This window comes from Pteropus vampyrus, unplaced genomic scaffold, assembly GCF_000151845.1.
Source record: "Pteropus vampyrus isolate Shadow unplaced genomic scaffold, Pvam_2.0 Scaffold48, whole genome shotgun sequence".
NCBI lineage: Eukaryota > Metazoa > Chordata > Mammalia > Chiroptera > Pteropodidae > Pteropus > Pteropus vampyrus.
In genome coordinates, this window is record NW_011888829.1 from 3,239,354 (window position 1) to 3,256,940 (window position 17,587).

The following is a 17,587-nucleotide window of genomic DNA, read 5'->3' on the forward strand; positions in this document are numbered from 1 at the left end:
AGGTTGGGGGAGAGAATTTGGGGGCCTATCAAATCCTTCTATCTCCAGCCCTATCATTAGTAAGAAAGAGAAAAATAGCAGTACATGGGAGTTGGTGGAGAAAAAATGAAATCCTAAAGTTATGTCAATTATTTTTTTCTTTACATGATATGAATAATGTAATACATGCAAACTAGCTAGTATCAAATGTGTAATTGAATCTCAGATTCTAGTGACTCTAGATTGCTTCTAAGATAATAAAGAAATCTACCTAGAAAAAGCAGAGTGATATTGGCATATCATTCTATATTTTCATACAAGTCTTACCTTACCACCCATCTACCAGTACACCAGTGTATTTTTTTTCATTCAAGATGAAATAATTTTATTTTCAGTCTTGAAATTTCACATTTCTTGAAACTATTATATTGATTCCATTTCTAAGAAAGTAAATTACATGAAAACCCATATAGCTATGTACGATAATTATATAAACAGGAAAATATAGTTATTTGGGCATATGTGTGTATTTTTGTGTGTTTAAAATGTTCAGAGTGGTTTTAAGAGAGATTTGAGATAGAATAACTGGAATGGGAAAAAAATAGTTTTTTAAGACTCCATCTTGTAATTGCAAATTTCAAAGCAGAAGTCTCCGTTTTACTGGTTGAGACGTTTCTACTAATTAAGATGATTCTTTGTTGGGTTCTTGGTAATGTGTTTACCTTTTGGATTCCACACAGATTCAATCAGACATTGTAATTTGTATTTATTTCTGCTACAGTTCTCTGCCGTTATGGTTGTGAAGGTCCTTTCATGTTGAGTCTGTTTCAGAATAATCTAAAACTTTTCAAGACAATTCAAAGCGTTATTCAGATTGAGGAATTGGGAGCCTAATTTGCTATGCAGTCAGGAATCCAAAGATTTCAGTCTCCTAAACTTTAGAGAAAGCATAGTCAGCTTTCTTTTCGTTAATTGAAATTGAAATATGTAGGCTCTTTTCTATTTATGAATTAGAAAAGCGAAAGATTATTCAGTGAGAAAAATTACATGGAGAAATCCCCAGAGTTGAAGATGTACATGTGCCAGATAATACAATCTTTTATTTTTTTAAGAAAAAAGTAACATTAAACGTTCGCTTAGTTTGATAATACACCTAAGTATAAGAACTAAAAGTAAAAATATCAGTCACAAGCACATGATCCATAACTTTATATTTTGATGTGTTTTCTTCCAATTGCTTTATTTTTATGTTTTTAAACATACAGGAAATCATATTATTGTATGTAAAACTCACACTACAATTTTATTCCCTTGACTTACTATGTGGTTCAGGACCTCCAACATTATGTTGAAAACTTTTGTTGCTAGTGACTAACTCTTTCCCTTGAAACGAATGCTTCTAAATTTTCTTTACTCTGAATAACATTTTCTCTATGTGTTTTGGAAGATGACTTTTACAGTTAAAAAAGTTACTTTCCATTTCTAGTTTTCTAACAACTTTTTATCCTAAAAGGTACTGAAATGTATTATCTTTTTCTATATCTTTTGAGATGATGATAGGGGTTTTCTCATTTAAACCATAATGTGGTGAAATTACAAAGATTTATTTCTGAGGTGGAATTCTTAAGTCTTGCAAAAAAAAAAAAAACAAACAAAAAACAACCCGCAGTAGATCACAATTTAATTTTTATGTAATAGACCAGGAGAAGCAATTTTTTAAAGTGGTTTTAGTGTTTGTGATTATAAATATAATTTAGGGTAAAATTTTATTTTCTTATATGCCCTTATCTGGTTTTGTTACCTCAGAATCCGTAGCATCATGTTATCTGAAGCTAGTTGTGTTAAGTACACTGTCTTTTTTTTTTTTTTCTAAGTTGGGTAGAATTACTTGTACAACATCAGGTCTGGCTGGCATGTTTGGGAATGGGGGGCAGGAGCAGATATATTTTTGATAACTTTTTCAATTTTTGAAGTCAGTATAATCTATCCAATTTATGTGTTTATTATACCAAATTTTGCAAGTTGTTTTTTTTCTAGAAGTTTCTCTTATCTAGGCTTTTCGATTTGTGAACTTCTATAGGTCTTCATAACATTCTTGTATGATTTCCAAAATTCTTTATTATATCTTTAGCAATGATCTTTTGTTTATTTAATAAAAAAACAATTTTATGTTTTCTACTTTTGTTGCTTAGTCTACTAAGGTTACCTTGTTAGTCATAAAGAAGAAATCCCAGATATTGGTGTTATTGATTTATGCCCATTGTTAATTCTCCAGGTCACTGATTTCTGCCTTGGGCATTTTGTTACAGGAGTGAGACTGGGAGTCAGGGGCTGGTAGCACTGGCGAGAAAGGAAGGAGGGGAGGGCTTGGCCTTGCTTCTCTTCTCCCCGCCACCCCCAACCCAGGATTGTCCATCCTTCCCATCTGACAGCAAGTGGAATAAGGACTTGAATAGTAAGAAGGAAGGCGAGGCTTGAAGGGAGATGGAGAGAAGTGCTCTAGGGAGGAGTGGAGTGTGGAAAGCCAGAACATCTCAAGCCATTCCCGAGGAGTGAAGGGAAGTCATTACCATCTGAGTGTAATGAATGGCAAAGAATGCCCTGAGCTCGAGGCTGTCTTGGTTATCCTCTCTATGCTACCAGAAAGGCAATATTTGAAGATTTAACAAACGGAAGACGGGCTAGGTTGAACAGGTAATTGGATGTCTGCCATTCATAAACTAATATATTATTATCAGTAAATGATTCATTCTAGCAAATCATGGGGCTTTCAGGACATATGCCTTAATAGGATGTTAAGCTTAGACCAGTCAGAGTGATGGAAAAGAGCTACTTCTATTAAGTGTTTTAACAATTACCTTTAGGATGTGGTTCCATAGTATAGCAGTTAGCACATCTGCTTTACATGCAGAAGGTCCTGGGTTCGCGCCCCAGTGGAGCTACGGTCCATGATCTACGGCCATGTCACCCTGAATAAGCCTGATGTCTGATCTCGGAAGCTAAGCAGGGTCGGGCCTGGTTAGTATTTGGATGAGAGACCACCTAGGAAGACCAGGAGCTATAGGCGTAAAAAAAAAAAAAGAGAGAAAATAATTACCTTTAACTTGTTCCAAAAATAATTTAACGTGGCTGTGCTAACAATAATAGAATGGTCTGTCCCAGAAAGCTAACTTGGGCAATTCCTCTTGTGCCTGTGCGGTGATCTTAGATTGATTCTGAAATACCTGCGGGACTGCCTGTGACAGCTGTTTACTCCCGCAGGTTTGTGGTATTTGCTGGTGTCCTAGAGTGAGGCTGAGAACACGGCTTAAACGTGCTGTGCAGTACTGTGTCTGCCTTCCGATACCAACGGGCTGGAAAGTATTTAAGCTATTTTCACTCCTGTTAAACTCAGAGGAATAAGTTCTTACCTAGGAGGTTCTGCATTTTTGTCAAGAGGCCTAGTCAAACCCGGAGGTAGGAAAAGAACGAAATGGAATTTTCTTTAGTGGATGAAGAGATACAGTTTTGTCCGATAAGTGTTGGGCTGAGAAGTACTTGAAGGCAAGGGAAATATATTGAAAAAGTTCTGGAGATGAGATAGTGCTAAAAATCCATAGATTAACTTAAACAGATCGTTTAAATACAGCCAGAAAAAACTTTCAGCTGAATAAATGAGGATTCGGTAATAGGCCAAAAAGAATTTTATTAAATTTCACCACATTCTCCTCTGTTTTCTTGTTCTCCCACTAATTAAATAAAATTATATGTAAAGCACACAGTTGTGTAAAGCACACATCAAAAGTGTTCAGTAATGCTGAGTTCTTTACTTTTCAGTTTTTTCTTCTGTTTTCTTTTCCCTCCGTTCTGTCCCTTTGTGTTCCTTTTCTCTTTCTATTTATAGCTAATCATGTTTCAGTTGTTTAAATTAATGCAAGTGCAAAAATAATTCAAAACCTCAGGTAAATACAAATTTCTGGCAACCGAGTAAGTAGAAGTCGACCTCACAAATCTCAGTTAACAAGGTTTTCCTCCCATTCATACAGATGAGACGCATCAAAACAAGCTGATAATATGTATGGTTTTCCTTTTTCCTAACTAAATCTTTTAGATTTGGAGCCGAAGTTATTATTTGACTCCTTTTTTAGTTTATTTCATTATAAATTAATTGATGCTCAAACTGCATTGTAATACAACCTTATTGAAAAACTATTTAACAGTATCTACCTAAAGTAAATGTACATTTAAACTTATGACATAGCAATGCTACTCATCGTATGCAACCAAGAGCTTATGAATCCATCGATATACACAAGGAAATTTACGTTAATAAAAGCCCAGGCTGGGAACAACCAGATGTTTACCAGCAGAATAGATCAATCCATTTTGCTATGTATTACTCAGAAATAAAGATGAACAACAGATGTTGGACACAAAAAGAGTACGTATTGTGTGATTCATTTTACATGAAGTTGAAGTTCAAACAAATTGAATCTGTGGTGCTGGAAGTTAGAATAGTGGTTACCAACTGGTTAATAGAAATAGACTGTAAATAGATGGAGAAGGCCACACGGAAACCTCTTGGTTATAAATTGTCTAAAGACTGATCTGGATAGAGGTTGACATTTGTGTACAAAAATATTCATCAAGCTGTATAATTTGTATGCTCTGTGTAAGCTACAACCAAACACGTATTGTATGATTTTTGTTTATCCCCCAAAGGGTAACTGATACTAAGTATATGTTTTTTGTTTGTTGGTTGGTTTTTGTTTTTACTAAGGCAAGGAGGTTATGCTGATAACCTCGTTGCCTTAGTCAACTCAATATCATCTGTCGCTCTTAACAGATGATATTGAGTTGACTTTGCATTTGGTGGCCACCGTGTGAACTGAGCTCTTATTATGTTTGATTTTGATCTTCAAAGCTGCTTTACTTTTCAAAAAGTTTTTAATCAAGCAATTAGTATTATTTTGCATTTTGTTGACTTTATGCAGATTAGAAGTAGCTTGAGGAGGTTTACGGTAAAAAAGGAAAAGCCTGCCCAAGTTTGGAAGTTAACCAAGGATGGGCTGCATATTTAAATATTAAGATATTTAATATACGAAATTACATATTATATGTTATAATATATAACTATATATATATTACATTGATATTTAAATAATATACATTTATATTCTAGGTATTTATTATAATATACATTTATATATAGTATAGAAGCTGTCTTAAACTATGTGCTTTATCTCATATTCTTTTTCGTTTGACTTACATTTTTTAACACAAAGAACAACTTCTGTATTAAACTAACATGGTTAAATGAAGACTAAAAGTGGCTATGAGAATTTATGGTCAAGCTCATCAAAAGTTTAGAAATTTTAATTCGTTCGTGTCTATGATTTATCCAAGGTTTCCCGTTTTACTCACGGCTAACGACTTTCCAGGTGTCCATCAAAGGCCTTTTGCTTTACATGGTAGACTTGTAGCTTTCCTGTGTACCTCTTTAGAACTAACTCCTTGCTTCCTTTCGGCCCTTGTTTTTACAGGCCGCCCTGCAAGTCGGGGGTCACGGGGAAAGGTTGCACCAGTGTCGGGAGGTGACGCTGCTGACTTACAAGTCCATCCCCATGCAAGTGGACGGGGAGCCCTGCAGGCTGGCCCCGGCTATGATCCAGATCTCCCTGAGGAATCAGGCCAACATGGTGCAGAAGAGCAAGAGGAGAACATCCATGCCTTTACTCAATGAGTGAGTCTGCCCCTTGCCCGCCCATGGGAACACGGAGACCCTGGAGACGAGAATGCAGAGCATGCGCATGGGCGGGGCCTCCCTGTCTGGAGAGAGGAACCAGGTTCACACCCAGCAGCTCCTCGATCTCTCTCGCATTTTTTTCTTCATATTTCCTATATAGCGACCACTTTTAGAAGTTATTATTGTATTGGGTGCTAGATTGATGCTGCTTCTCCACGGACCGCTTGAGTATGTATTTCCTGGGACCAGCGGAAAATCATCGAGTGATGCTAGGGTCGTAAAAATGCATCCAGATGTACGCGTTCTTTCTTGTTTTGTTTTAAGAAGGCAGGCTGTCGGCCTCCTCTTTGCTCACTCACTTGGAGAGGGTTGGTTTCTCCGACAGCAGAGCTGGATTTGGGCTCACCTCCCTCCACGTTGCATCGCCTTCTGCCTGTTGGTGAATTGTCCTTTTTCTGATGCTCTCACTTTGGCGTCCTGTGTACTCTGGTGCGTCAGCTCAATTTGCCATGCCGGGTGGCATCCTACTTTCTAGATTTAACCTGATGCATGACTCGATGCTTAAACAAAGTGTATCCTCCCTGTCCTTGGCCGTTTCCTTTTTGGTGTTTTCATAAACTGATTTGAGATAAGGTGATAATGACTAGATATTAATTTTTTAGTGTCCCTTAATCTGATTTTTAATTGAACTATCTATTTGGGACGGAAGAAGGGGATGGAAAAAAATGAGTATCTGGGGGCATCTCTTTGAGCATCTTCTGTATATCATGCCATATGCCTCATCTGATTCAAAGTAAGGTCATTTCGGGGCTCACCCTTGGGTCATTCTTCTGTCACAGCGAGGGACCCAAGCTCCTGTTTGTGGCCTGCGATGCATGGTTACCTATTTTACTGAATGGCTGTCTCTTCTAGTGCCTGCGAAGCGAGGGCATGCCTTGCCAGGTATTTACTGAGTCAATATGACAATCTACAGAAGTGCCTAGAGCAAACCAGTGATACAGGTGCCATAGCTCACTTCCAAAACTTGACTTCGCTGCTCTTTCTGACACGGCATATGTCGAGGAACAGCGTTAGACAGGGCTTTTAATGTGTTTTAGATTTCGATGTCTGCTTCTAAGTCTGAAGCTGGGGTGAGAGAGCCTCTCTTGTCTGCTTCCTCCTTTCCCAGAGTCACTTTGGACGTCCCCAGCACATTTCCTAAATCATCATCCAGAGATCCCGTTTAGCTGTATCTTGTTTTGTTATATTTTGTAATTAGTGAAACTCCTAGCTTATACCTGATGCATTTACCTTCTGTCAGGCTGAATATACAATGCTGAGTTAGTGTCTGCAAGCAAACAACTCCCATTCGCATGCCTTGTGCTTCTGTATTTCATAATCTTACCAGACATGACATTGTTTTCAGGTTGTTTCAAACACCTCTTGCCCTTGAGAAAGAATTTGTATTTCTTTAGTAACTGTGTTAAGAATTCATCTGGGCTTTCTTCGCACATAAAAACTAATATAAATAGTTTTCTTTTTGTGTCCATGACACACGTGACAGGTGTTGTGACTTCATTGATTTAGCTAGGCAGGGGTTCAAGAAGCACACCTCAACCCCAAAACAGTAACTCCCCACCAGGGGGCAATAGTGGTCCCATCAAAGCAGCCTTGAGTCCTTTGAAAGACCCATGTGACATGGCAATAATAGTATGCTTTTCATTTTTACAAAGAACACATATAAAACTTTAAAATGATAAATATTTATTACTAATTATGGTGAACATTGCTCAACATTATATTTTTAGAAAATCAATACAGTTGGCACATTTTCAAAGGAAAGCAAAATACCCAGTTATCATCTAAGACTTGTTCACTGAACTTTAATTTCTCTCACTCACTGATCTTATTCACCTTCTGGGATTTGATCGCTTCTTTCTATTTCACCAGAAGTCCTTGTTTTGAAATCGAACTTCTCCCACTGGGTTTCCAGGCCGAGTTTCCAGTTTAAAGGCAGCCTAGCCTGGCCATTAAGACCTTTTTATGTGTTGTTCCACCTCCTTAGTCTGCCAAGATTTTCTGTCTTTCATCCACGGTCGTGCGAAGTTTACTACTGCAGCCAAGTCAGAAAGATAATTCTTTATTTCCTTCCTTCAGTTTTTCCATCCTTCTTTCTCTTCATTTCTTTTCTTTCTTCCTTTCTCCCTTTCTTATTTTTCATTAAAACTCTATGTTTCTTCTGTTTCATTTGCCTGTCTTCTTTCAGAAGAAAGAGAAGTGGTTTAAACTGTCTCAGGAATTTTAGTTTAAAAACCTTTGTGTGTGCTGGGGGAGGGAGTTTCTCAGTAGTAGGGAGAGGGTAGCTTTTCAGTTCATCTGAAAAGCATGTTAACTATGAATATTCGGGGTTTAAGTTGCCGTGGCTTCCTAAACAACTCACATATTTGCCCTTTCTCTGGGAGATCACATCAGCACCCTGGGTTCCATCTGTGACTGATAAGCTAATAAGTCTCAGGTCTGTGTCTTCAGCCCAGGCTTTCTTCTAAAAATTGAAGACTCATACCCACATATCTTAGTTGACATTTTTACCTGGATATCTCATAGCAGCCTCCCATTACATGGTACTAGTGGATTTATTGACTCAGTTCCTTTTGCTTTCTCGCCTCGCCATCCAGTGAGCCTTTTTCATTCACATTTATATGAATGGAACCTCTATCCAGTCATTCATCATGTCCCTGGCCCCTAGAGTCCTTTAAGTCCGGGGTTCCCAACTTTTGTGGCACCAGGGACCGGTGCTCCTATGAGAGCCTAATGCCTGATGATCTGAGGTGGAGCTGAGGCGGTGATGCTAGCGCTGGGGAGTGGCTGCAAATATAGATGAGACTTTGCTCATCACCTGCTCACCACTCACCTCCTGCTGTGTGGCCCCATTCACCAGTTCCTAACAGACCACGGACTGGTACCAGTGTGTGGACTGGGGATTGGGGACCCTTGCCTAGGTCACCTCCACTTTCACATATTCAGTGTGTTCTTTGAAATCTACCTTCTGTTTATTTCCCACATCTTTAACTCTCACACCATCTATGCATTCTCTCTGCCAGTTACCTCTCAGTGGCACTGCTGAAGTGTGCTCATAATTCATTTCCTTACTTCTAGTGTAGCTGCCCTTCGCACAATGTCTTTTCCAAGTTAGAATAACCTTTCTAAAGACATAAAGCCCATAATCCCTAGCTTTTTCAATCTTTTTGGTCATTGCCTTCTTCATCCTCATCTTCCTATGCTTCAGAGATCATTGCTATTCCTGGAGCACTACCCTGACTTGAGCATCATCGTATATTTGCACTTCTGTTGCAGTGACCTTCTTACCTCCTTTTGATCTGCTAACTCTCACTCAAGTTCAAGACTCCATTGAAATATCACTTTCCATAAGAATCCTTTTCTGCACTACTCAGTGTTCCTGTTGTGCTCTCCATTACGTTGATCACACCATTTATCAAAAATAACATAATTATTGGTTTACTTGTCTCACTTCCCTGCTCTGTGGGAGACTTTGGGGTTTCCCTCTTAAGGTCCCCCGGGGCCTGTCAGTGTGCCTGAGACTCGTGGTTACATGTTGAATTAGTGGCTTGCACATGGATCAGATATGTAATATTCTATCTATTACGTTTCTCAGAAATTATTTCTAAAATAACATAAATCTAAAATCTCATGAACATTAAAATAATGTAGGAAATGTCTTGATTATACTTTATGATAATAAGCGGAAGGGCTTCAAGATCTGGTTCACATATATACCTGGAGGAACTCCCATGAGAAACGTTTTAACAGTAAGCCTTCATAATGCTACTAGAGCTTCATTGATACAAAAAGGAAAAAATAGTTTAAAAAAATTTCTTGGTGTGTCACTCCATTTGTTATTACTATATATACAAACTAAAAGGCTAAGCCCCATCTGTGTTCAGTACCCACCCTCACTGACACAGGAGTATATCTCATTTTTTCATGGCTCACAAATCTACTTGAAATATGAACTCCAGTAAATACCTTCCCCCCAAAGTAACAGGGATTTATCTAGGTTCATATACTAGTAATGTGGTAGCCAGATCATACTCTCTATTTGAAAGGCACCTTAGAAAGACATCAGACATTCAACATCACTCATGTGTTTAGGGAGAACTCAAACTAGCTGTTACCCCGAGTTCACTAATAATTAAGACTATAGCGTTGAGGGCAATCGTATAGTCCTAAGGTGAGATTTCTAGTTGGCAGACTTTGCATTAGGCAACCGGCGCCCATCATTCTGGCTCCTGAGACATATTATTGGTTCTAACTGATAGTCCTTTGAGGATAAAAGAGAGTGACTTCACGGGCGACTTCTTGTGAGAATTTACACACCCAGCAGAAAAGAGAGATCAGCGAGCTATGTCTATTGTAGTTATAGGGAAACTGTTCAAATTGTCTGAGAGAGTAGAGAGAACAATTATGTAAAAAGCGGCAGGAAATTTGGGGTTTCGTTTCTTGAATTCTACATTTCTTCTCTAATAGGCACTGACGGCTCTCTCCTTTATATAAGAAGGGAGAGAAGGGAGAAGTCTGTGCTTTCATTCTTCTACCAAGAATATGAATGGAATGACAGTATCACTGTGGTGAATTTAGGCTTTTGGGGTATCCATGTCCTCTGGAGTTCTTAAAAAGCCTTTGGTGTTCATGTGAAGGAAGGAAAAGTTTTTGTTGAGTCACTCTTTTCACGATGGTGGTCTTTGGACGTGAATATTCCTACAAAACCCTGGATTTGTGAGGATTATGTTAAGGGCTGAAATAAATATACCTTGACTCTCCTCAAAGATGAGTGAACCGTGCCAGCCAACCCTTGTGTGCGTGCGTGCGTGCGTGTGTGTGTGTGTGTGTGTGTGTGTGTGTGTTCTTCCTCTCTTTCGATGTCCTGACTGACCTAGAGCAAGAGAGGACCATCACCTGTCCCGCCCCCGCAGCCCTGCCCAGCCTCAGCGCCCCCTCCCACTCCCTCTCCGTGCCCTGCCCTGAGCTCCGGTCTGTGGCTTGCCTTCGAGCCAGCCCCTGCCATGTGTCCTGTTGGCTTCGTCGCTATCACCGGCTTTTTGGATTATTTCCGTGGCTGGCTTGATTTTCTTTTTCATGCACTGTTTAGTGACGCGCTCATTTAATTTCTGTTTAAATTTTGTGTGTCTCTCTTTCTCTCTCCTGGCTTGTTCCCTGTCTGTCCACGCTGTTGTGCTGACTGTCTTCGCTGCTCATTCCCTGCTGCCTCTAGCCTCCATCAGGTGCAAGCTGCGGATCTGCGAAGAGTGTCTGCCCCTCCGGGCTCCTTCACCATGTGAGTACAAAGCCGGTCAGTTTTTACATCTTATCTGTCACCCGCATCTCTTCCTCAGGGTTAGAAGACCCGGGTCCTCTTCCTTCACAGGCCTGCTTCTCAGATGGAGGACCACCTACCCATAATTGCCTTCTCTACCCCTTCTTTGCTTTGAGATGGAGCTGTGAAGTTCTTTGTGTTCTATTTGTCTTGTTCCTCTATTGAGTTCACAGTTAATTTTTTAAAATTAGATACTTTAGGGCCCATAGTTGCATGGAGTCGTATAAAATTCCACACTAAGCACTGCTTTTTATGGAAAGTTGGTAAAACCGTTAGACCCATCCATTAACTCTGGCTCAGGAAGGGGTTTGATGAAGTACCTGCTGACCTTAGTTTGCGGCTGGACCCCTAAAATTATGTGTAGAGTTTTGAGTGTCTGTACCTTCATCCGTGCATTTTTCTGGGTTGAGGATCCATAGTTATAATAAAAGAGCAATGTTCCAAAACTATCATTGAGTTAGCATTTTTACACAGTTAGTAATTTGTACTTAACACACTCTATGCTTTTATTTTTTCTGGTGAAAACAAACAAGAAGAAAATATATACATTTTTTAGCACTTTTCTTGGGGACTTTTTAATGTGGCCTCTGTCTCGTTAGTCTTTCTTTTCTCTGTCTTACATATAGTTAGTTACCTGTTATTATGTTTCAGGTCCTGTTACAGGTGCTTTACATACGTTAACTAATTTACCCTCCCAGCAACCCTATGCCATATGTGGTATTATTATCTCCATGGGATACGGAGGAATCTGATGCACAGTGAGGTTAAGTAACTTGCCTAAGATCTCACAGCTAATAAATGATAGACTGGGATGCAAACTCAGGCAATCTTACTTCAAAGTTCATGTTCTTAATAATTTATAATGTGCCACCTTTCATGAATCAGTATCCGATGCATTTCTCAGGGTCTGGTTGAGTGATTGCCCTTTCAAAGAATTCTTCCCTGATTCTTACTGCTAGAATTAGATACGTCCTCACTGGAGTTCACTATTGATTTGCTTATCATGGTTCTCAAAGTCTACTAGATCAGTATTAATTATATTAGGTCTGTATCTGTGTGTGTCCCACACTAGACTTAGGAACATGAGATCGTTGACTGTATTTTCTTATGAATCTCTGTGTTTCCAGCCCTGATCACAGATCTTAACACAAAATATTATGAGACCAAACATAATTCTTGGTTGGTTGGTAGACTGACTGAATGAAAGCAAATAAATCCATGTTGAACTCTAAAATATCGAACATCTTAGAGATACGCCAAAGTTGCCCCCAAAGTTCAGTTAGATGATCTTACTTTCAACCCTAGTCTTTTGATATGCGTTTATTTATTAACAAATATTTTTTTCAAAAATATTGATTTTGCACTTGCTCTGTGTCAGACACTGTTTTGTGCTTGGTGTCCAGCGGTAAGCACAACAGAGCAGTACCTTCATGGATCTTAAAAGCGAGTGGTCAGAGAATCAATAAGACAATAACACTTCATTTCCAGTTTGGAGGCTATTGCTGAGGTATATTCTGTGTTCTACACATGGCCTGTTCAATAAACTTAAGTAGAAGGAATGGCTCTCAGTGGTCATTATTTTCAGTGGCTCTATTTATAGAGTTCAGAGTACTGGGAGTATCAACAAAAGTGCATGTGTAATTTACCATTCTTCTATCACTGTTTAGGTTTCAATTGTGTTTAAGTTTTAGTCACATAGAAGTTCAGTGAAGCTCTTTTTTTCTTATTCCAGGTGTGTATGCTATAGTAAGGTAAATTCTCATGTTTCTTTTGATAGAATATAACGAGCAGGACACTTAGATGTGGTCACTTTAACACTTGAATAGCAATCTGAAATATTTTATATTTATGTATGGCATAGTAAATATTACATGTTCTTGATTTATACCTATATATGTAATTGGTGAAATAATTATGTAACAAAAATAATTCAATCGGAGTATATTTTTTAACATTAAATAACAAAACACCATCTAATAGAGCAAAGAACATGGAGAAAAATCCAAGCACAACAGAGAGCATTATGTCTTTATATGTCATGGCTGTGATAACTTAGCTTGGATCCACTCTCACACTGTCATTTGCTATTTTCAGCAATCTTTAAAAATCATATTAATGTAGCTTTGGTCCACATGAAAGTCAGGACTCCAGAATGTACCTGATACATAACCCTTTGTGACTGGCTTCTTTAAGTGGCAGTAACATCATTGGGATTTATCAAAGTTATTGCGTGTATCAATTACTTGTTCCTTTTAATTGCTGAGAAGTATTCCAGTGTACAGATATTTCCATTTATTTACCCATGTGCTCATTGAAGGACATCTGGATCTTGGCTACTTCCAGTGTTGGGAAATTATAAATAGACCCGCCATAAACACAGGTTTTGTGTAAACATAAGTTTTCACTTTTCTAGGGTAAACACCTAGAAATGAGATTCCTGAGTCATATGGTAAGTGTATTTTTAACATCATTAGAAGCTGATAACATGTTTTCCAGAGTGGTTGGACCGTTTTGCGTTTCCACCAGCAACATATGAGAGATCTAGTTACTACACACCTCTGTCGGCACTTGGGATTGTCAGCTTTGTAGAACTTTAATCATTTAATCATTCAAATATGAGTGCTTTTATGCGATTATTTGCCTTCTATTTTATATTCTTTGATGAAGCATCTGTTCAAATCTTCTGCCAATTTCTTGGGCTATTCGTTTTCTTCCTGTTGAGTTTTGAAAATTTGTCACATGTACTGGATCCCAATCAGTTAGACATATGCTTTGAGAATATTTTTCTCCCAGTGTATATCTTGTGTTTTTGTTATCTTAACAGTGTCTTTAGTAGAGCAAAAGTTCCAACTTTTGACAAAATCCAAATTATCAATTTTTTCTTTCTAGAACTATGTTTCTTCCAGACATTGGGGAAAGGTTAAGGAGAATTGGAGTTATTCATTCTTTAAATGTTTGTTAGAATCTGCCAATGAAACCATCTGGGCCTTGAGACTTCTTTTTTCTCCCTTTTTTTAACTATAAGTCTATTTCATCTAGGAGTTAAAGGACTACACAGGGCATCTATTTTATCATGGGTGAGTTTTAGTTTTTTCGTATTTTTTTAAGTTTTTTTAAAGTTTTTGAGAAATAGATCTTTTTCATCTAAGTTGTTAATTACTGAATATAGAATTATTGGTAGTATTTCCTTATCCCTTTGATGTCTGTGTGGTCTGTAGTGATAGCCCCCTTTTATTCCTGATATTAATATTTTTTCTTCTCACTTTTATTAATATTTTTTGTTCTCTCCTTTTCTTTGTCAATTTTAGTAGAAGTTAATCAATTTTATTGGTTTTTTTTTTTTTTAAAGAATCAGCTTTTAGTTTCATTGATTTTCTGAATTGTTTTTCCGTTTACAGTCTCTTTGATATCTGTCCTTTACTATTTTCTTCTTTCTGCTTGCTTTGGGTATATTTCTTCTTTTTCTTGTTATTTAAAGTGGAACCTTAATTATTTTTGTTTTAACAGGCAATTGACTCAATTGAGTTCGGGCCACAAGTTCTGACTGTCCTTTTAAAGGTTGTGTCTACAATGTTAGTTCTGTTTCTAAAGCGTTTGCAGTGCTATTCATATCCATCTTGTGTGTGGGCCACCAAGTTGCAGTATGAGATCCGGGTGGAGGTTAAGTCTATGATATGATATTTAGGGTCAGGGTTGCACATTTGCAGCTTAGAGACAAACCCAAGAGTTCATGAACATCTTTATGGAATTATTGTCCTGAGTTCCTCCATCTCCGTTGTCATCCCCAGTACTATTCTGTTTCCTGAGGCTCCCTTCTTTGGTCTTTCAACCAAAAAGCTAAAGTTTTAGTTACCTCGCTCTGTTGCATTCTTCCTGCAGCTGTGTCCATGTCCAGGACCAAGCAACATAGACAGAAAAAAAAAAAAAGAAGCAATGTTAGTTTGTCCTTTCCTCTTGGGATCACAGCTCCTCTTATCAGAGGAGAAGTCATTCCTTTTAGTTTTAGGCACCTGATGGCCTTTGTCATCACTGCTGCCAAAATAACCTGAGTGCTGGGTATACAAAAATGGAGGGGGAAAAAAAATACAAGAAAGGGAGATTTTCCTGAGTTTCTCTGAGTGTTCAGAGTTCCTTTCCTTTCCTTGGGTCAGAGCTCCAAGGCTCTCTCAGAGCTGTCTCTGCCCGAGCCCGGTGTCTGTCAGGCTCCGTGCTGCAAAGTCCATGCCAGGGTTTTGGAGGAAAAACGGGGTGAGCTCACCACCGGGTTGATAGTATTTTAAATTCTGGTCTTCTCCAGTCTGTTGCTATCATTTACTTTTCAGAGTTCCCAAAAAGCTGCTTTATGAGAACAGGTTTTTATTCTCATTCAACAGATATTTATTCTCATAGACATGGACAATAGGCTAGTGGTGACCAGAGGGTGAGGAGTGGGGGGAGGTAGACGGGGTAAATAGGGTCAAATATGTAGTGACAGAAAGAACTCTAACTATGGGCGGTGAACATACAATGTAAATATATATATGCCTTATTGTTAAAATGTACAGCTGAAACATCAGATTTTGTTAACCAATAAAATAATTAATTAATTAAGTAAAAGAATTATTGAAAGATTAAAAAACTGTAAATAGGAGCCTAATAACTTAATACACTGATTTTTTCTGTCATACTAGCCAAATTTGATTTTTATTGTTATTTATTCATACCATAAATCGGTTGTAGCTAATGAAATAAGTCACTATTCTATAAAAATCTAATAAAATTTCTTTTAAAAAAACTAGATATTTATTCAATGCCTACTGTGTGCCAGGCACTCATCTAGGCACACATGAAATACAAAAAAAAATAATTGAAGAAAAAAGAACAAGGAAATCTCTGCCCTAATACTTAAGAGCATTTACTATATATCAGGCAGTGGTCTTAGCATTTTATGCACATGAGCTCATTTAGCTTTTATTTTGTTATTATTTTTTTTATAACTGCATTCATTGGGGGAGAAAGAATGATGCATGCTTACCCACCTCACCCAGAATCAGAATTTCTCTGTTGCCTTTTAAATCAAAGTACCATCACACCATAGCCCCTTCCTACCCAACACCCTTAATCAGAGATTGCCAAAGCTGAACTCAGCAAAACAACTCTATAGAGAAAATGCTGTATCTTGAACTACAACCAACATATGTTAAATGTATTATACCAGCTTACACGGCGGGTACAATTTGAACATAACAAGACGTTTCCCAATGCTAAATTGTGTGGATTTGTTTATTACTTCAGGGAAGGCAGAGTTAGGCACAGATCCATGAAAAAGTGTGAATTGTCATATTTGACCATACGCTGAATATAATTCAGATTCTAAAATTGCTTTTTGATAACTGAATGCTTCTTGGTAAAGGATGAAATTAACTAAATTTTTGTTCCAAGAAGAAGGGGAATTTCACTAAGGGAAAGAAATATTTTTTGACATGTCTGTTTTTTAATGGTTCTGTTTTGGGTTGAGTTTAAGAATGTTGTTGTTGAGAAACGACCAAGATATCTTCAATCTTCAGTCTTCATACTGAAGAAAACAGAAATTTGTCATAGGTAGTTTGACATTTTTGACATTTGCATGCTGCCCAGAGAGGTAAACTAGCACATCCTTGGAAGTGCTTTCTAAAATTTCTCTAATTCTGTTTTCTAACTAGTCACATCAGAGGTTTTAACATTTTCTTGCATTTGTGCAATATGCTATAAAAAGTCTGTTTATTTTCTTTATTTAGTACTGGCCCTTTAATTAGAAAGTAAGACTTGATCTGCTTTATTTAGAATCCTTTTTCTTTTCCTTTCTTCTTCCTTTAAACTCCACTCTACCATACCCTGGACTCTGTTAGGGAGTAGCAAAAACATTGCCAAAGTAGAAATTTATAGGTACACCTTTGTAAACTATGACATTTACCTGTAAAATAGCCAAGAAGAGCCATCAGACAGGGTTTGCTTCAAAATGAATTAAGAGTCTACAGCCACGCCACCCCGAACAAGCCCGATCCCGTCTGATCTCGGGAGCTAAGCAGGGTCAGGCCTGGTTAGTACTTGGATGAGAGACCATCTAGGAAGACCAGGTGCTGTAGGCATAAAAAATAAGGGATTGTAAGCTGACAAGGTCCTTGCAATCTGTGAGGTCAACCAAAGGTTGCCTCACTTAAAAAAAATAAAAACAAACAAACAAAAAACAAAACAAAAACAAATTAAGCCTTTGGTAGCTAACACACAAACCTTCACAAAAACTCCAAGGTGATTGTCTCTCCTGGGCCCCCACCCTTCCCGGAAGAGAGCTTCATGTGTGGGGCAGAAATCTGTCCAGATCCTGATTCACGGATTATAATTTTTGTGTCATAGTTCCTGGACCCCAAAACCAATTGTGAGGATGCCAAAAGAACCTGAGCATTCAAAATAATGGAGAATATATTTGTGGTTAATGCTTTATTATTATTATTGTATCCCCGAGTGGTCATTTCTGAGTGGTAGGACTTTAGATA

The 17,587-nt window shown here is 38.0% G+C and overlaps 1 protein-coding gene and 1 pseudogene across 1 annotated transcript in view; both read left to right on the top strand.

Annotated features, from left to right (window-relative positions):
* DGKI (diacylglycerol kinase iota) overlaps positions 1-17,587 on the top strand; it is a 273,413-nt gene that overhangs the window by 115,154 nt on the left and 140,672 nt on the right. The window contains exon 19 of the mRNA XM_023530296.1: positions 5,502-5,701. Within this exon, the coding sequence (XP_023386064.1) occupies positions 5,502-5,701 (200 nt within the window). The remainder of the gene's footprint in view (positions 1-5,501; positions 5,702-17,587) is intronic.
* Positions 17,064-17,182, top strand: LOC111739253 (annotated as a pseudogene).